General features: G+C 36.3%; 1 protein-coding gene across 3 annotated transcripts in view; it reads right to left on the bottom strand.

Annotated features, from left to right (window-relative positions):
* Positions 1–21,902, bottom strand: part of LOC143851759 (DNA repair protein RadA-like protein) — a 51,614-nt gene that overhangs the window by 28,486 nt on the left and 1,226 nt on the right. For all 3 annotated transcript variants that reach the window (XM_077361255.1, XM_077361249.1, XM_077361261.1), the window contains exons 2-9: positions 20,054–20,109; positions 19,250–19,308; positions 18,977–19,048; positions 18,615–18,698; positions 15,349–15,456; positions 10,556–10,618; positions 6,877–6,957; positions 4,394–4,459 (exon numbers count right to left, since the gene is read on the bottom strand). In XM_077361255.1, the coding sequence (XP_077217370.1) occupies positions 4,394–4,459; positions 6,877–6,957; positions 10,556–10,618; positions 15,349–15,456; positions 18,615–18,698; positions 18,977–19,048; positions 19,250–19,308; positions 20,054–20,109 (589 nt within the window). The remainder of the gene's footprint in view (positions 1–4,393; positions 4,460–6,876; positions 6,958–10,555; positions 10,619–15,348; positions 15,457–18,614; positions 18,699–18,976; positions 19,049–19,249; positions 19,309–20,053; positions 20,110–21,902) is intronic.

Genomic DNA, 21,902 nt, shown 5'->3' with positions numbered 1-21,902 from the left:
CCATCCAACCACAACAATTTACTTTTCTTTTCCACAAAATGTGGTCCACTAGGTCCTGGGGATTACGGTGTGAAGACGGCCAACCCGATTTGCCCCGCCCTAAAAAGAAATTAGAGTTCGTCATGCCTGGGTCCACTGGTTGAGAGGCATTCAATGTCCTCGGTGTAGGACCCACTGAGATTGGGTCCACCTACTTTTGACAATTAGAGAAGCCAGACCCCATAAGGTCTGTAGAAGTGGAAGAAGGACCCGTCGCAGACTTGACCCGAAGGTTCCTTTTGAGGCATTGTGACGACCCACTTTTAACATGTTCTAACCAATCCAGCTGTTACCCTTTTTAAAATTGAAAGTATGCATCTCCCTAAAGATTCCAAGGACACCTGGTGTTATTCGAAACCAATGCACTCCAACCGATCACGTTGGGTTTGACACCTGGTCCATTATCACTTTTTTTATCACGAAAGCAGGCATAAAAGAGGGAAAGGTCATTTGACTGCTATGTGTCTTTTATTTCCTTTTCACGTCTTCACGGAACGTCAGCCCTACCTATCAACACCTTCAACTATTGGCCGATAGATCTCTCTTTGACCTCATGAATGGTGGATCTCAGCTCCCCTATCCCACTTGAGGAATGCCAGTTTCTGGTCTTCATCGTCTTCTTCTTCCTCCAAGCCAATTCAATAGATCAGAGGGCAGAGGGCTAGGATCATCTTCTTCTTTTTTTTGAATGGTAGGGCTAGGATCGTCTTTTAGAGAAGATTTTCATGGCACGACTCATTTACTTCCAAAGAGTGATTTTCTACTTCCAAAGGATTCTAATTCTAATTATACACGAAGGAGAGGCTTAGAAGAACGGTATTTGTCTTTTCTCAAAAAAGTATTTTCATGGAGTAGTAGTACAGCCCCTAAGAGATGACTTATGTATGACTGTTAATATGTGATCTATGAGAAATTTGAATAGTTCAACCTTTATTTTTATTTTTAATATTTATAGTTGGCACTTGGCATTTGTATGATTAATTTTTCTTAGTGCCATCAATGTATTACAATATATTTGATGTTATAAGTAATAAAATGTGTATTTTTGCTAAAATTGATTGGTATATATGGTTTCTTAATTTTTCTAACAATTTTTTACTGTTTTACTTTTTAAATTTTAAACTATTAAAAATATTCTCCAGTTGTAGTGTCAACACTAAAATGGCAAAACACCGAAACATCCCGTCCCACCGTCCAAAACAAAGCATCGAACAAAACAATAATAGCAGCTAAGACCATTAATGAAGGTGGTGGAGGACAACACGGCCCAGAACATTCTTGTTGTTGTCATCTCTTTGGAGAAAATGAGATTGATATCAAAATAAATTTGGGGTGTCTCACAGAGAGGGATTGGAGGAGAGATTTGTGTAGGATGGAAAAAGGATCTTATAATAGGATTTGGATAAGAGGAGATGGTCTAATGTTGTTATGGATTGGATAAAATGAGAGTCTATTCTATGTTCTAGGAAAAATCTACAAACAACTAACATGAAAGGGTATAATAATACAAGTGGCAGTGCAAATAACACACATACGTGTGTATATGTGTATATACGCATACAAATATGGTTTTTAATTTCTCCCAAATTTCCCCACAACGGCTGAAATATTTCAGTTTCCATCCCCACCGAAATGAAATCTACATGATTACCTTTGACGTCATTATTTCCCCGAAATTTTGACCGAATTTCGACTGAAATTCTACCAAAAATGGTCATAATGACAAAAAATGGAAAGATACTATTTGCATTTTATTTCATTTCATTAATGTGGAGAATGATATTTGGAGGCAACATCATTGAACTGCATAGCAAAGTAACCGTATCTTATGCATGGAATGTCAGATCGGCATAAGACCAACAATAGCTCGTAACTCTATGCGGTATTAACATAGAGTTGAGGTCCATAGAGGGAAGACTGGTCATTGTACTTTCTTATACTTCATTACAGTGTACTTCTTTATTGACTTTACTATTCCATACATGAGCAACAACTCATGTCACTAGGTGTTCGATGTGATTAAGCCACCTTTCTTGCTCATGTGATGTTTCTAACTATCTATTTGTGCTTATTCTAGCATTTCCCAAAGTTTCATATTAAAATGTCATCATTTGCATATGTATTTTTAAATATTAAAAAACAACATCATTTGCATATGTTTCCATATGTTTACGTGATATTACAAGATTTCCACCGAAATCGAAATGTTTCTGTTTCCGTGCCATCGAACCAAAACCAAAATTTAAAATTGTTAGAGTGGAAATGAGAGAATGAGAAGAGTTAGAGACTAGCTCCCCCACTCTATCATATTTATATATTAGAATTATGTACAATGACTAAACTGCACTCAAGCTTATTACTAGGGCTGCAACAGGGTCGGGTTGGGTCGGGTTTTTCAAAACCCTAGCCCAACCCTGGATCCCATTATCTCGGCCCTGACCCGCCCTGACCCAAAGTCAGGGCCGGGAAACCTCAACCCATTACCCGCCCTACAGGGTATTGTGCTGGCCCTGGCCCGCCCTGATTGGGCAGGGCCGGGCCGGCCCTAATTGACCCTAGTGCAAATACCTGTTAAGAGTGCCAAAAATAAAGCAACCACTTATCATATGGAACAAAATGATCAATAAACAGAGAAGGGGAACAAAATAAGACAATATGAATTCAACAACATGCGGGCAACAGAGACAATTAATAATAATAATCTAAAGAAACATCAATCCAAGATAATAGAAAACATTAGCAAAAGAAACATGCACAAATGGTTCAATTCTATAATAGAAAACTCAGGGCCGGGCCGGGTCAGGGTACCCGAGGCATTCACCCAAAACCCGCCCGACCTGAGTCAGGGTCAAAAAAAAATGAACCCTGACCCGCCCTCAGGGTTAGAAAATCCAGCCCTGACCCGCCCTCAGGGTTAGAAAATCCAGCCCTGACCCTGTTCGGGCTCAGGGCGGGTCAGGGCTGACAGGGCCAAACTTGCACCCCTACTTATTACATATGTCTAACACTCCCCCTCAAGCTGGAATGTAGAATATTATACATTCCTATCTTGTTACAAATGCCATTGAGTTTAGCTTTGCTTAAGGGCTTAGTCTCATGAAATACAAGATTAGTAGCAATGTAAATGGCAGCTTTATTATCACAATAAAGTTGTCCTGGAAATGACGATGAAAAACAAATCTCAGATAGGAGGGATCGTAGCCAGAGAAGCTCTCCACTCGTGTGTGACATAGCTCGATACTCTAATTCTGCACTAGACTTAGAAACTAGATCCTGTTTTTTACTTCGCCATGATACAAGGTTCCCCCCAACAAAGGAACAATATACTTCACGGTACTGTTCACGGGTACTGTTCACGGCACTGTTCAAGATATTGTTCACAAGTTAGGATTAGACTTTGGAAAGGATGGATTGATGGATTTGGGGTTAGGTTAGGGCTAGGGCTAAGAGTTAGGGTTAGGGCTTTGGAGTGGAATCGTCGATCTTCAATACAAAGCTTCGTTCGGGTTTGTGGCAGAGACAGGGATGGGTTTGTCAGAGAGAGAGGGAGGGAGGAGAGGGATGAAAGGCGAAGGCGAGGCGAGGCGGACGTGGTCCCTAGGGCATCGTACCCCTAGGGCTCTGATACCATGTTAGCGTGGAAATGAGAGAATGAGAAGAGTTAGAGACTAGCTCCCCCTCTCTATCATATTTACATATTAGAATTATGTACAATGACTAAACTGCCCTAAGGCTTATTACACATGTCTAACAAAAACCTTGCACACAAATACATATACAGAGAGAAAAGGATGAGAAGGGAAATGTGAAAATTGGAAACCAATTCTTAATTGGTATCGTTATTTGTGTTTGAGATTAAATCTAATTGGCTTGGAAGTCAATGCAAAGAGTGAAACAGTAAATGAAATACCACAAAGAAGGGAAACTTTAATGAAAAAATTGTTCATCGTGAAAGGAAGACAATAGTTTCAAATAGTAAATGAAAATAACCACAAAACAAATAATTGAGGCAACCCAAAAAATCCACTGGTTCCTAGAATTGTGGTATAGAAGAAATTCAAAGGAATAGAAATAATAAAATAAGTCACTACCTAACTAGATAGAGTCAAACAGTAGGAAATAGCAAGTGAACTACATTAGTATCACAAAGAATTCCCCTAAATAACATATGAAATCTCAACAGTAACTTGTAGCCTTCAAATACATAACAAAATAACAACTAAGTTAAAATTGAGCTAACAAGGCGTTCCATTGAACATATCCAAATGACTAGAAGAGAAGTCCTAACTCACGCATAACCCAAACGGCCAATTAAAAATAGAATACATGCATGCATAAAAGAAAGAACAAAGACCTCATCAGTGGATCCAAAACGGTTCTTCACGGATCGCAATAAACGATGAGACGAGTACCTCTCACCCTGAAAAAGATAATGACACCTAATGGTACGGTTAGATCTGGAAAAATGAACACAATGATGATGGATGTAAAAACAATCAAAGCAAAATTTGCAAATGAAACAAGATAAATGCAACATGATGTACACTGCAACTTGTCCCACCTCTTTAATTGCCATTTCCTTTTCATATTCCATTTCCAGACATGTTCATTGCTTCTATCTTTGCTTAAAATAGTGTTCTTTAAAGTTTTTCATATCTCTAATAGCCTTTTACCTTCCAATGAAAATACTGACTTACTCATATTTAAAAAGCAATAACCGTAATAAAAGTGAGAACCAAAAAGTTACCGGTGTCTTAATGTTTTAAGGTCTTTTTTTCGTAAAAAATGGCATGCTTTGCGCATTCGAATGATTGCGAAAATGAAATGATGCCTCAAATAAATAATTTAATACAGACAATTTATTGCTTGGTTCCCTGTCAGTTCATATTCACCAAGTAATTTCTAAGTTAATTCACTTCTTCCTTGAACCATGTTGGGAAAGCCAAACCAATTTCCAAAGGAAACACATATACCAATTTGCACAAGTCAAACTTGAATTATCTACAAGATGTTTCCCTTAAATGGCAAACTTGACGAAACCTTTAAAAAACCAAACTGCACTAAATCAGACTTGGATTATCTACAATATATTTCTCCTAAATGGCAAACCTGAAGAAACCTTTAACATCCCACCCTCCCCTAAAAAAAAGGGCCGGACATGGGGAACATAATTTTTTCCAGCTAACTTCATCACTCAGAGATTACAATATTTCCATTATTCAAAACTAATCGAGCAATCGACGAATGCACCTAAAATTTACTAAAATCCCTATCTCTCAAATATTGCTCATGTTCATTCCATTGTTAGAGCATCTAGAAGATATACATTGTTGAAAACTAGCTGCTCTTTGTTCCTATGTTGCTAATCCAAACACTTGCACACACTAAGCATGAGCTTTCCAGGTTCTTGAGATGCTGCACAAGAGCTCCAAATAAAACATCGATGAACAAAGATGCTCGAAATATATCTAGTACTATCTAGTAATTATTGGATGCAAAAGTGTGGATATGTTCATAGGAGAAACATTTTACAATATTAGTGCAAGCTCTTTGAACTTCAGCAGATAAAAAGTCATAGGGGAAAAGAAAAAGGCATATTCAGAATTGGAAAGACACAATATCAACAACTTGAGCATGAAGTTTTTAGACTGACTTAGAAAAACTTCGTGTTCTTCAAAATATACACATTAAACTCCTTTGCCTTTTGGAAATGTATTATTGGTGTTATTTTCAGTACATTACATAAACCCGTTAACTTTAAAAAAAAATGTTTTATTCATTTTTCAAGAAGACATTTGGGTAAAAAAAATCTTTGAAGCGAATGAGTTTTCTCCCCTCAGGATTTATTTTCCCCTTCCCTTTTTTGCTCTACGTTTTTGTTTATCATTTTATTTTTGATTGAGTTATTCTTGTTAATTAAATTCACTACCATTGAGAAATTCTTCAACCTCACTCTGATCCGTGAAATATGAGACATGTTCAAGTGAGAAATAGAGTCGGACTTAGAAAAAAACCAAATTGTTGTTGGATTATCCAAATTAGTATCTGTACAAATACCCTAATTCAATTATATGTCGATAAGCTCCAACACCATTAAAGGAACAACCAAAATAGGGTTCTTTCTTGGCCTCAGGTAGTGGAGCCGATGGAAAGATGCTTTGGACCATTTAAATACTCCAAATCAATTTCATAAGTTTTAAAACATATAAATTTATACATAAAATTTAGTTCGTTAAATATGACGATTAATGGGGATGTCATTTTAAATTTTAGAATTCGACGACATGTATATGCAAGTATTTTAGAATTTTGGATGTATACAGACACATCATTTTATCATGTTTTAATTACATGCTTTTCACACATCCTTTTTTTTTTTGGAGATGTTTAAGACCCACCTTTTCTTGCTTATCATTTTTTGTCACCTCACATTTTCCTATGGGCTTGTTAAAGTATAAAAGATAAATAACGCCTTTCTCCAAGAGCTTAAGCTATTGGAGAAGTTGGTAAGTTAACATGGTATCAGAGCCAAAGGTCTCCAGTTCAAACCTCCCAGATAGCAAAAATCCACATGCGATGGTCTGCCCAAAGTGGAACCACATGTGCCACGTGTTTGCCAAGTGGGCCACACGTGCAGGGGAATGTTAAAGTATAAAAGATAAATAACGCCTTTCTCCAACAGCTTAAGCTATTGGAGAAGTTGGTAAGTTAACAGGGCTTAACCAAATACAGAACTAAGGTAGACACTAAGATCTCAAGAACATGACCTCAAAAAATATGGTTTTAGCATGATAAGATTTTACTAAAAGTAGAACATAAAAGTAACAAGATACCAACTTCCATATATAGAACAGTATCCACAATATGCTCCAGTACACGAGGGCCTGCTATCTCTCCAGTTTTTGTAACATGTCCAATCTGAAAAGAGTGAAATGAAATGAAATTTTCTTTTAATGATGAATGAAATGAATATCTTAGAATAAGTTTATGAAACAACATAGAAATTAAAACTAAAAATTCATGGTGAAATACAAGGAATGTGATAAATAACTATGCAAGTAGTTAAATTATTCAGGCCTACAATAGCCCTAGTTAGTGATCTGTTGGATCCATCAGAAGACAAATGTCATCAATTTAACATACATCATATTATATGCAAAAGAAAAGAGTTATAGCAAACCTGCCAGTCATATTCATATATGGTTGGCGGGTTTGCTATAACCATATGATTATTCATGATTAGGTACTTTCTTTAGAACTAGAAATGCATCCAAAGTAAATGCTTTCCTTATTCAACATACAGAATCATCGATACATGTTTAGTGCGTGTTCTAACAAATGCTTTAGTGACATATTTACGTACTAGTAATTATTAGTTCCTTCCTTGCAATTCTGTGTTCTCTAAATCAAGCCTAGGGTTTTCAATCACTCATCATCCTCAAAACATCACTATGGATCACCAACCTTCATCTTCTCCAAACAATATTTCACTTTTATCATAGTTTACTGAAGTGTTTGTTTGCTGATTTCTATATTCGAAGTTTAAGGGAGGTGAGTGGGGAAGAGGAGAAAGAGGATGTTAGGCTATTAAATATGGAAGAAAGATTCCTATACAAAGATCTAAACCTCCATAGAGGGGAAGCCTCTCTCTTAAACCAACGAATCGTGTAAAGATTTCTCCCTAACAACAACCAGCATCATTCTTACATTACCACCCATTCTCACTAGCCCATTCATAAGTAGGAGATTAAAAATGCCTTTAGGGTGATCTTCATGAAGAGTTCTACATGAATCACTACACGGCCATAAAATCTCTTCACGACGACACCATGTCTGTAAACTCTACAACTAAATATATTGCAGGAACCAAGTTCCGTCTGAATCACTTGAGAAGTTCACCACCACCATTTTCCAACTTAGCCGTTAATGTAGTAGGGTTGATCCTTCCATCGTTCTTCTTTGCTGTGTTCATGACATTATCATCACAAGAAAAAGGACAAGCCCCTCACTCCACTTACCTCTACAGTTGCATGTGGGTGACATGAAGATCTTGAACATCTTTCACTATTTCCTCGGTGTTCTAGCAGCTTCTATCACATATGGCATCTTTTTTTCCCTAACCAAATATGACATGAAAGTTATTTCACATCACCTCCACTGCTCTGAGAGTGAAGCATCATAAGGGCATTTGGATACTCTCCGAAATCTTACCAACTATCAAAAGGTTTGCTAGTACTCTATAGTATCACAAACTAATGTGTACTGACTTCGACTTTGCCATGCTGCTATTACATCATTAAACTACCACCAATCTCACCAGTCATACACATCCTTAGATACAGTAAGGGCGTGTTTGGATTGCCAGAATCGAGAATCAGAATTGGTGTCTAATTTTATCCCCATCGATCATGCGTTTGGATCAACTTTGTCGGCGTAAACGGAATGCTTGGGCGGAAAAATCCTGGATTTTTGGACGGATTTTGTTACCTCCCAAAGAGGTGGTATTCTCGATTCCACTCTATATCTCTCCAATCTAGACGCCCCTCTACTGAAAATCTCTCCATGCGACTCTCTCTCTCTCTCTCTCTCTCTCTCTCTCTCTCTCTCTCTCTCTCTCTCTCTCTCTCTCCCCCCTACTTATACATTTATTATTTTCGGCCATTAAAACAACTTTGCCGAGCTTTCTCATCTTCTTCTCTATATTTCACTTATTTATATTTTCTTTATTTTATGCGATTAATGCATCTTTTTTTGGAGTTTGTTTTCTTCCATTTCTACAACATTTCCTTCAGTTAAATTTTTTTCATACTTTTCTGAATAACTTCGTTTCTCGATCTGCTTTAAAGGATTCTTCTGGTTTTTTTTTTTTTTACTTCTCCTTCATTTGACATACAACATAATTTTGATTCCCTATGCTTCATCTGTTCTTTTGAATTGGTTGTTCTCAGGTGGCATCCTGAAGAAATCTCTTCCCCAAATTTCAGGGAGAAAATCCATCCCTGTTTTCAAGGAGAAAATATCTTGCAAAAAACACAAACCCAAACCCAGTGAAAAACTCCTGAAACCCCTCTCTCTCTAAATTCTGGAGCACGAAGAAGTCAATACCTAATGCGTACCCAAACACTATAATCGGAATTGACATTCCTTTACCAGGGTAATTGTAATAAGAATGGAATTTGATATCAATATTGATTCCAAATTCTTGTAATCCAAGCGCACCCTAAGGGCACAACCACCTCCGACCTTCAAATTCACTGCATCGGATTATCTCACTACGTTGCCTTCCTCAATGCAAACTAAGCCAATTTCCCAGCTAGTGTAATCAATCCCATTCGCCTAGCTGCCTACACTATCTAACTAGGTCATTGCTTGGGCTAAGATGCACATAACATCCTAGCCTCGGTGTGGTTGCCTAGAGTGTTAGGCAAACAACTAAGATACGGCTTCTCATCAAATAAAGCCCAGCGACCAAAGCAACCGTTTGCATCTCTAGGCAAAAATGACCAACCCTTCATTACAATTTTGAATATCTGCTCGGTATGTCAGTCGAAGTTTCCCATATTTGGTAATCTAAAGCTTTATTACTTAATAATTAGTAAATGAAAATGTGTTTAACTAGTAGTTACTATTAGTTTTATACTAATCAAAAAACAACCATGCGGCATGAACAATGCATCAAATGTCAATGTAGATAACATGAACTAACATGTTAAACATACGTTTGGCACTAATGGAGAAAGATTATAACATTAAGCAATAAAAATATTAATTTGTATGCTTATAATAATACAAAAATAAAATAAAAAATTATAACTAAATGTGCATAGTGGAAGTATTTGATCCAGCACCCATCACAAAATTCTTATTCCTCCTTTGCTTACCCTTGGTTATCGCCAACGCATCCAGATGAGTCCGTCACAATTAGGTAGGCATTTTCAGTTTCACTACCTTGGACCTTGAGGATCATGAATCATTCATTCACTCCACCATGACCTATAGTTTTTCTCTTAGTGAATATCTCATCTTATGATGCACAAAAAGGCAATAGGCAGTTGCTCAATATAGCAAACAAACTATCACTCCTTGGCAACTATTGTTGTTGAACCGACTTTACTCTATCATCTAAGAGCTAAATCTTTCATCGCGTCCTCGTCATTGAACGTCACATTGTTAGAAACCCCATTTTCCATACTCCCTGATTATTCAATTCTACAACCATATTGTTCAAGGAACCACTTCTACGTGTTGTATACTCCAAGAACTAGTCACAAACATTTTTACAAATGCAACCTAAAACGGAGAGATCCAAACATTCCTGTGCTCAATAATCATTATTCCTTATACCGCTTTCTTCATTATTAATTCGTACTTAGTTCTCCACTTCTACCCTTAAGTGTTAGGTCATATAGTTGCTTACTGATAATGGTCATGATCAAGTAATATATACCAATAAAAATTACAGGTCCTAACTTATATGAAAAGATTCTCAAGAGTTCACCACAAGAGGTTAACTTACCAAAAGAACAGGGATATTCGTCTGCTTAGCAAACCTCAACAACGCCGAGGTACACTCCTTAACCTAATTAAATTCCAATAAAAACAAACATAAAATTAATTATTATAACTCGCATGGCAAAAAAAAGTTATCAGCTTGAGAAAACTAAGCCATAGAAAGACCATTAAAAAAAAAGCACAACATAGTAGATTGCCCTAATTATGAAAATTTAGTGCATTTCAACAAGAGATTCAATTTTATACCCCGTGGAACACCTATTAGGCCTTCCATCGGAAAAAAAACAAGAGACCCACAGAAGTCATAATAGCATTAATTGATCACGGAGTTAATAATCGCTGCTAATAAATATTTAACAAAAAGTTTAAGCCGAGGACAGAGCGGGACTGAGGGAGAGGGTCTTCAACTTGCAAGGATTGGAATCGGCAAGAGTAATACTAAAAAATTCACACTACATTGAAAATTGTGAAAATTTTAGTAGAAGTCAAGAGAATCTGGTTAACCAATAGTTTATTAGGATGATTAAAAACTTATACGCAGACAAGAACTTGCCCAAGTTAACCCGAGCCGACTCGGGTGAGTCAATAATTGATGCAGGGAGTTTTTTTAGCCGGTAATATATCATGGTGAAATGAAAAGGTGGCAGCACATTAGATCATACAATGTGGAATAGGACACCAACTTCGTTCCAACAAATAAGAGCATCAGCCTTCTTCCACATGAACTCTTAGAAAAAACAGGAGTTTAATCCCCATTGGGGTTTTCCTAGACAACATACTTGAGACCCAATTTATGAATTTACTTAGACGAATTTTTCATTCATTTTATCATTAAATAAATCCCCAAATGCTAATACAAAGTTGTGAAATATCCAAAAGCCATCTAATAACAATATGATTAAAAAGTACCAATTGCTACATTCCCAATTCTGAAGCTTTCTTTAATGCCTCCATATGACATTATATGGGACAATAGTAAACAGAATAGGTCTCAAGAATGTTTCAGCAAGTGTATTTCAGTGGTGATTTTAAACTTTCCGTCTTTACTCACTATGGATCCAAAATAGAGAGAAAAATAAACATTAAAGTATATGGACATGAGCCCACACGCACGCACACACATATAAAGGAAATAAATAATTACAACACAGTATAAAAAGTTAAGTAAATAGTATAGTAATAAACAAATAAAAATTATGTGAAAGGCAAATGAAATTAACAAAAAAATTAAAAGATACATACATATATATATATATATATAAATGAAATAAATAAATAAAGGAAAAATGATCAAAAAATGGAACTTTTAACTGAAATTATGAGAAAAGGGGTCTCTTTTCTAAATTATGAGAAAGGGGTGAAATGGATCCCAATGCATTTTTTAAGACAAGAATGCCCTTTTCTTGGTTTTCCCTCCACCTTTTTTGAGAAATGGATCCCAATACATTTCACCAACCCTTTTCACCTTTTTTACCTTCTTCCCCAAGCCAAGTGTTGAAACTCCATTACCTTTGGTAAAACTCCATTACCTCCATTGAGAACTTGTAGATTTTATTAGATCTCTTTATTTTCTTTGGCTATTAAACCTAAGCTCTGGTAGGTCCATTGTCATCCATTTGCTTAGGTTTTACATCTTCTTTACAATGCTATGGTGTATTGTCATCCTCTTGCTTTACATCCTCTTTATTTGTTATGGTTTTTTGTCCTCTCTCTCTCTCTCTCTCTCTCTCTCTCTCTCTCTCTCTCTCTCTCTGTTTAGAGTAAAACCCAGAAGAAACTCCTATCTATATACAATCATAACCACTATTTAAACATTTAGAACCAATATTTAGACCTTAGAACCACTGTTTATATGTGGGAACCAGTATTTAGTCCTCGCAACCACTAACTAGTGGTTCCAATGGTATGAATAGTGGTTCTGATTGTGGAAATACACTCACGACCCTATCTAAAAGATCAGAACCACTATTTAAACACAGAGATAATCTATTTATACAGTCGGAACCACATGTAAACCTCTGAACCACAATATAGTGGTTCTGAGAGTATAAATAGTGAGAATAAAAAGTTATACAGTCAAAACCACTATAAAAAGTGAGAATGAGTGTATAAATAGTGGTTTAAACACTTAGAACCACTAATTATACAATGGAAACCACTATTTACGACTATGTAGTGGTTCCGAGGTATAAATAGTGGTTCCAAGCTATAAATATTGGTTCATACATTCTAATAGTATTTCATTGGGTCTCAAAGTTGCCATGAAAGTAGTTCGGGTCCCCTAGTTTCGAAGGTGATTGATTATTGGAGCTCAAAGCCGGTGTAGGTTGACTGGAATAAGACACAATTACGGTTCGGAAAACATTTGGAACTTCATTCAAGTCCACTTCAAATATGGGCAATGGTGAATTAGAATAATGGGTGCTAAGTCCATCGCCATGTCTTCCCTCATTGAGAGAAGCTTCGGATGGCGGGTAAATTCGGAGAGAGTGTAGAGATAGAATTGATCAGAGGCCCAAAGCCGGTGCAATCAGAGTACAATAAGGAGGGACACCAAGATTTATATGGGCCACAGAATTACTTCCTCCAACTCTATACTCTTTAGTTATATAGAGGCCCAGAGAATGAATCACATTATTGTCAAAAAACATCATCACCAGCTCAAGGTCATCATCAATTGGGCTAAGTTTTCTCCCTCCTCTCTTCTTTCATAATTTAGAAAACAGCCCCCTTTCTGACAATTTCAGAGAAAAAGCACATTTTTCTAATCATTTTCCCATAAATAAAATATAATATAAGAAGTTAAGAAATAATTACGATATGTAATAAACAAATAAAACTTAAAAAGTATGGTATGTGAAACACAAATGAAAATAACAAAATAAACGCACGCACGCACTCACATATATATATATATATATATATATATATATATATATATATATATATATATATATATATATATATATATATATATATATATATATATAAGGGAAAAAATGCAATACAATACAATATATAAAATTAAGAAAAAAAATAATTCAACAAAAATTATAAAAAGAAAATGCAAATAACATAACTATAGCTATGTGATGTAGGCTGGAAGGAGAAATTAGAAGAACGAGAAGAAGAATTAGAAGTAGAAGGGAAGGTTTAGGGAGAAGTAGAAGAAGAAGAATTCAAGAGGAGAAAGAAATCTCACTTAATTATTCAGTAATTCATCAAAGTTAACTAAAAAAGCTGTAGCTTAGCCTATATATAGGCTTTTAACAACCCTAAAAGAAAGAAACCTGCTAAATTAAGAATCCTTAAAAGACTAAACTACCCTAAAAGCAATAAATAATAAAATAACCCTACTAATGTCAAATAATCTCAAAAATATCCCTAAAACAATGAAATAACAATAAAAAGATCTCTACGGGGCTCCTCGAGGACGGCCCCGCCGAGAATAAACTCGCAAGGGACGTCGATCTCCATCACTATGATAACTTACATTTGCGAATAATAAATATAACGCAAATTATGTGAAGCAGAAATGAAATCAACAAAAAGTTATAAAAAGAAAATGCAAATAACATAAGCCAACAAAAAATTACAAAAAGAAAATGCAAATAACATAAGTATAGCTATGATAACTTACGTTTGCGGATATAAATATGACTTTAATAAGTTGTAAACAAACTTTTAAACAAGCAAGGGCATTTTAGGTATTTTATGATGTTACTGTTCAAAAAGAAAAAGGAAAAAACTTTAAATCTTCCAAACAAGACAAAAGAAGACTTCATATCGTTGTACCATTGTCAAGTGACGCAATGCAATTAAGCAGTTGCTCTCTATCCCTCCCTAAAATTTTAGTAAAAGAAAAGTTTAAAACTCTAAATCTCGCAAGCCAGACAAAAGAAGACTTCTTATCATTGTACCATTGTCATGTGAATCTTATCTCTATTGTTATATACTTTGAGGAATTTATCCCTAAAGAAATTGCAACGTCAGTCAAATAAACTCTGGGGAGAATAAAAAAGTTCATGCCCCTCAATGGTCTCCCCATGAGCAAGGCTTCTTGAAGCTAAACTTTGATGGATCAAGTTTACGCAACCTGGGTCTACTGGTCTAGTTGGCATAGGAGATATCTGAGAGATGATCAGGGGCTGACTAGATGGGCTTTCTCCGAACCCATGGGGATCACGGATTCTAATGAGGCCGAATTGAGAGCTGTTTTACAAGGTATAAGAATCATCGAGGAGGGGGATTTACGCAGGTTAATTGTGGAGGGAGACTCGCTTAACATTGTCAGATGGATAGAGGGTAGATATTCCCATCCATAGAGATTTGCTGAAATGGTAGATGAGATTCAGGATCGATTGGCTGACTTTCATGTGCGCTATCAGGAATGAAGAAATCAGCGAACAGTGAAACTAACAGATTGGCGAGGCAGGTGTGACTAGAGAAGCTTTGAAGATAATTGATTTCCTTCCTCCCTGAGGGCCCTTGTATTTTAGTTTCACTTCACTTTTGTATTTTTCTGCTTTTTTTCCTCTTTTCGACCATCTCGGCCGAGTTCCTTTGTATTTCTGCTCACTTATTAATATACTCCTACCATTCGGAAAAAAACATTGGTCAAATCAACAAGTATACATCCATGATTACCTAGTAATTTGCCACAAGAAGAAAACAATCAAAAAAGGAGTCAAGACGATCGGTACATAGTTGAGCAGTATGAGTTAAAATGTGATTCTTCTTTATCTGAACAACTTAAAGTCTTAAACATTGAATCCACATATTTTAAAAGAAAAAAACCTGCGAGAGACTTCCGGCACTTCCAGTCACTCCAGTCAAATAAACTGTCTGAATAGAATCCACAATCAGAGCTCTAGGAGAGAGAACTTGAATTTTTTCCAAAATGTCCTGAAACAATACCGAGACTGGCAATCATTTGAAGAGCTAATGAACACACGCACACACTCATGCACACACGCACACAGTAGAGAAAAATAGAGAGAACGAAAACTCCAAATTGTTATGTAACCATAAAATTCAGTATACACTAGTGCATAATTATTTCCCTACAATATGGAGTTGACAAAATAATTCGGTGAGCTGCTGACAATGACCACACACAGAAACCGGCAACTAATTCAAAATTGCAACACAATCGAATTTCATAATAGATGGTAAGCAAAGACAATAGAACTAGATGGAAGTCCTAAAGTCTTGAAGAAACGCACAGCAGTGGAAAATGATTACAAGATAAGTAGAATAAAATGGGTGGGAAGATCCCTTTTAACATAAAAATAAAGAATTTTCATAAAATTCTCTTATGAGAAACTAAGAAGTGCAGGTATGTTTCAGTAACAAGTACTCATTTATCTGCATGTGAAGTATTGGTTCTCTGCACCAACCATTTAATTTTTTGTCATAATTTGCAAATTTTTTAGCATTGGCTTCACAGGAAATCAAAGAGCACAAGCAAATGTGTTGTCATTGCATACCCAAAAATCAAAGAGCACAAACACATGCAAATATGCACAGACTAGCACATATACACGAGCAAGGTTTCAAATTTTGGTTTCGGTCGGCACGGAAACAAAAACATTTCAGTTTTGGTGGAAATCTTGTAAATCACGGAAACGTATGAAAACATGTGCAAATGATGAAATTTTAAGATGAAACAAAATGCTCGAATAAGCACAAATAAAAACTTAGAAATCATCACATGAGCAAGAAAGCCATCCATTATGGCTTAATGACATCGAACACTGAGTCACATGTGCGACAGCACATGTCTGGAATTGTAAAGTCCACAAAGAACTATAATGTAATGAGGTACAAGAAAGTACAATGACCAGTCTCCCCTCCAAGGACCCCAACTCTATGTCAATACCACATAGAGTTAGGAGGAAAAAATATGTTTCTTTGATTCGCAGTGTTTGTACCATAGTTACCAAGGTGGGAAACGGAAACGGGAAACGAAACGTGAAACAGAAACGGGAAACGCATGAAAAGAATACAGGGGAAGCGAGAAACAATAGAAAATCGTACGAGAAACTTCTTAGGAAATGATGTGTTTTTTCCACAATGATTTTCGTAAGTTCCACACATGTTTCCTACACGTTTCATATGCGTTTTCTACGAGTGTTGCATGCGTTTATCACGCATTTACACATTATTTACGTAAGTTTTCCATATGTTTCCTATGTGTTTCAGAAATATTTCTCCAATTAGTATCATATTTTGGAAATGTTTCCAAAACGTGTTTCCCTCATTTTAGGGGAAACGAGTTTCCCAACGCAAGAAACGCGTTTTAGGGGAAACGGGTTTCTCACCCGCCAAAGGAGTTTTCGGCAACTATGGTTTGTACGACTTAAAGCAAATTAGGCAGTTCCATTTCCAAAAAAAAAAAGCAAATTAGGCAGGATTTGTCTGGTTCTGAGAAAAAAATAGCTCAGTAAAATGTAAATCATAACATCTTTCCACTTATTTTTTATTTTTATTCTTTTTGTCGTTCTTACCAATTCGGTCAAATTTTGAGAATTTCATTCGAATTTCAGGAATTTCGGTCGAAATTCGAGAATTTAAACTGAAATTTCAAAGGAAATAATGACGTGGAAGGGATTCATTCAGATTTCGTTTCAATGGGGATGGAAACGAAAACATTTTGCTCATTTAGGGGAAATTTAAAGCCATGTACACGAGTACATGATTGATTGGATAACAACAAGCAAAAGGAAGACAAAAAAAAAGAACAATAAAAGAAAAACAACAACATAAGCATAGAGGGAGAAGGGCACAAAGCCCGCTCTCACACTACAAGTGTGGGCAAAGATGATTTGGTTAGAATCAGACTCGAAACTCACTGTCGATGTGCTCAATGGATAGATCAACCCTCCTTGGAGATTCAGCGAAGGGATCGATTGAAAGCTCATTGAGTAATTTTCAGTCATGGAAGATCACTCATACTTGGAGAGAAGGAAATATGGCAGAAGACTACCTATCAAAAAGATCATGTCCTTATAAAGGGATGAACATCCCCATGCCTCTAGCGCCTCAAAGGCTCCTAGAAACCATAAATACAGACCGGGGAGGCCAGATTTATCAAAGGCTGTAATGGCTCCTCTTATTTTGCTTCATGTATCTATTATTTTCAGTAATAGTCCGATAGGGATCTTTGCCTAACTCCAGCTTACCCATAAAAAAAAAGTCTCCTTGGACCGAGAAGAGAAAAAAAAGGAAGAAGGAAAGAGAAAGACTTAGAAGCACGAAGCGGGGCGGGGAAGCGTGGGGCAGGGGCGGGGAAGCGTGGGGTCGAGAAGAGTCTAAGTTTGGAAGCGCCGTGGGAGCATGTATATAATATTTTCTTTATATATCTTTCAAAATTCAAGTACATCAAAAAATAACAGTTTCTTACATTTTCATATGTATCTATCAAAATTTAAGTACATCTAAAAGCTAATTTCTAACCATCTTCACCATCTTCATTTGTGTGCACTCGTTCCTCGTGCCTTCTGAAGATGCACAAGCCTTTGTGCTTGCTCCAATGAAGTACTTTGAAGGGTTGACGGAGTTTGATGTAGTGAAGTTGGTGATGGTGGGACTTATAGAGTAATAGAAGCAGGCTGGGAGCTTCATTAGAGCGGTTCCCGCCTCTCCGGGGTCGCACTCCCTAGAAGCTCTTTCCTAAGAAGCGCCGAATCGAGGTTCCGAGGTGGGAGCGGCACCCCGAGAGAAGGTTCCTGCTTCTAACAAAGAAACCCTCCCCCATAACCAAAATGAATAAAGAACAAAAAAGAATATAGAGCAGAGGGGAGAGAGAGGTGCTCTTCATGAATCTTGTATTCCATGATCTCTTGGTCTAAAAATAATAATTAATTCAGTTATTATTGTTTCTTCTGCTAGTCAATATTTGTTTTCACTTTTACGTGTACAAATCACCTAACGGTGGTGCATTACTAATAACAAAATGAAAAGATGAAGGATTTAGCTCGCATGCAAAATCAACAAAGAAAGCAGTTAAAGACTATTTTCCAAAACGAGTATATAAATAAAGAAGCTTCAGAATTATGCACCTCAACATCTGTACATGAATATAAGAAAAGTTCGGTTGAACCAATTCCCATACGGTCGGCTCTGCTACCAATTTGTTCAACACTCTGCAATGCAAGATAGACGTAAGTACAGTTGTTTACATGGCTGACAAAGAGTTAGCAATGAAAATATGTCCTGTAGCTAAGGTAAAAGCATAGGACTATAGGAGCCATCGAGTAAAATGATAACAAAGGAAATGATGACAAACGAAACAAGAACGCATAGTATAAATAATAAAACAGAGTGAACTCAATTGAAATATATAATGAGAAGAGAATGGAACTCTACAAATAAGTATTAAGCATATGAATTAAAACCGGCTACAACTCAAACCAAAACTGACCTCTTCACCTGAGACGTATATAACTGAAGCTGGTCCATTAAAATTGTGTCCTTCAGCAAGCATTGCGGCAATCTTACCATTCAGAAACAAAATTTTACATCAATCGTATAACGATTTAAAGGAAGAAGAAAAAGAAATGAGCACAATATCCAGGAAGGTAACATTCAATTACACATGCGACACTTACAAAAACAATCATGATCACATAGGCCAACAAGCAACATAGCCCAGCCCTATAACATAACAATTAATCCAGAGTAATTTATACAGTACCTGTAATAACAGTGTACTTTTGCCAACACCCGGATCACCACCAACTAAAACCAAGGAGCCTGTAGAAACCAATACATGACTAAACTACTCAAACTAGTGTCAGCAGAAAACATTAACATACATTCACATTTGTGCCCAAAGAAGAATTATATAAATACAGCTAATAAGAAAAGACAGTTTAATACTTTCAAAAGTACATCTTCCACTACATAAACATTCATGATTAAATGGAAATTAAATCACTCGAATTAAAATTTTAGCCTGTGTAAGAAATCCATCCCAAGATAAGATGAGTTTCCAATGCGTGTGAGTATTAGGAAGGCATACAGAGCAATGATCAAAATATCCATATAGGAAGGAGTATTGACTTGAGGCAAAAACCAAGATACATCATCTGTATATGAATTTTCCATCTTTTGCACAGTTCCCAAAAAAAAAACTCAGTCACAATGCGTTCCACCCATGGTTTCCAGAGTGGGAATAGAGTGTGAGAAGCAATGCGGACAGCAGAAGCAAGAAGCGAGGTGTCTAGAAAAGAGAAAATTCGGTCAAAATGAGCCATAGTCATCTAGCTAAGCATTAAATGCATAGGAACTTTGATAATATGTGTTTACTGGTTTTGTTTTAATAACTTGAACACGGCGCTCATCCTCTCTAAGGAAAATTCTAAAATAAAACCAAAATATCAAATAACAATATCAAATTGTACAAAGATCAAGAAGAAGAAACAAAAGGCATCTTCAAAAACTATCAAATATTAAAAAGTACAAATAAATAAAAGGGATAGAGACGAAACAATCATACCCGGTACAAGACCACCACCAAGCACCCGAGCAACCTCCATCCCAAAGAGCCCAGGTCTAAGAATCAAGCATACGCATTAAAAGAGTGTATACCATTAACAATATAAAAACGAAGGCCAGCTAGGGTTTTAGGTGAGGCTTTTCAAGGAAAGAGACCAGATCTAAGAATAAAGTATACACATTAAGAAGATTGTCTACCATTAACAATATAAAAACAAAAGCCAACTAGAGGTCTAGGTGAGGAGGCTTTTCAAGGAACAAAACCTAAATATCACACCATTGACATCATTTAATAGACTTGAAAGAGTGTTTAAAAGCTTAGTGACTCCAAAAAATCCTATTAAGCAGCCCCTACAAGATAATTCTAAGTGGATTTGATTAGAAAATAGGAGTTGATAATGGTCATCAAATGTCATACAAAAATTCCAGCAGTGTTAATTTGATTCTGATATTTACAGCCAACTGAGAATCTTACTTGATTTGTTGGCTTTACGCCAACTAAAACATATTTGATTATTCCAGGCAGAGAAAGTAACTGTGCCATATTTCAGGCTTAAATCCCTGTCAGAGAAGCAGATCCAACCAGCCATGAACACTGCATTCAGTCCCTTAACACACCTCCCTCATAAATATTTCCTAGACCATCCTTTGAAAGTCCATCAAAAGTATTCATCACCGAGTAAAAGGCGATCAATGAAACTTGATGATCTGATGAGATGAAGAGCATATACCTAATGAAGATATGGATCATGCCATTTCCAATGCAAGCATGTCCAGCATAGTGGTGACAAGTTCTGCTTATTGGGACAAAATAATTGACATTTATTTGTTATAATTCTTTTTTTCTACCAATAATTTGCTAAGGCACACTTTTGATTTTGAGCATTCACGTGAAACAATTGTATGGCAATTAGGGCCATTTATATTGTGGACCCCAGATTGTAAGGGTAAAGTTTCATCATAAGAAGCGTAATTGAAAGTCAACATGAATCAAGTAATAAGCCTCATTGAAAGAGAACAACAAGTGTATAGAAAGGGATAGGGTTATAGTAGGTTAAAGAGGAAGTGTTAATGTAGATGAGGGGTTAAAAGTAGTAAAGAGATGATAGAATTAAAAGTTTTAGGGATTCATAGTTTTTCGTGCTTTATAAATGTAAATTTTTTTTTGAGTTTTTGGATATAGATTCACATGAGTTGTATTTATAACTTAAGATGAGTTATTAAATTTTAAATACACTCCTTCAACATTATCGAATAGAGAAAACACTCCTTTAGAAAAAATATTCACTCAAATATGAAGTGTATCCTTAATTAAAGGGAAGCATGTTGGGAGTGCTTTTCCACTAAATTTGGGAAGCGAGAAGAGTTTAGCTCCTGAAGCCAGTTTCCCACCCAAGTGCCCAACTAGGAAGCTTATGGTAACTATGGTTACACCTACATAGAGGTTGTGTTCATTTCCATGTCCTCCCAGAGTCTTGACCTTCTATTGGATTGTGGGTTTGGATAAGATACTAACGTTTGATCATCTTGTACATCAAAAGTTGCCAATTTCCAACCGGTGTGTGATGTGCTACGGAATTAGATAGAAGGTGAATCATTTGATGACTGCTTGCCCGCTTGTAGTTATTCTATGGGCATAAATTTTCTTTATTTTTTGGCATTAGTTGGAGCTTGCCAAGTTTGATTGCAGAATTCCTTGATGTGTAGGTGTTGACTTTTTTCCTGTCGATTCGGTCCCATGTGTGCCTTTTCATAACATTATGGGCAATGGAAGACCATAACAACAAAATATTCCATGACAAGAGAAGCAATGCTCAGGCAATAAAGGAACAGAAAAAGTGTTGCATTTC

Source organism: Tasmannia lanceolata, unplaced genomic scaffold (assembly GCF_043159265.1).
Source record: "Tasmannia lanceolata isolate RefF3 unplaced genomic scaffold, GAP_Taslan_0.1 ptg000003l, whole genome shotgun sequence".
In the NCBI taxonomy this organism is placed as follows: domain Eukaryota; kingdom Viridiplantae; phylum Streptophyta; class Magnoliopsida; order Canellales; family Winteraceae; genus Tasmannia; species Tasmannia lanceolata.
The sequence above is the reverse complement of the archived record's forward strand: the minus strand, read 5'-3'. Positions and strand labels throughout refer to the sequence as shown.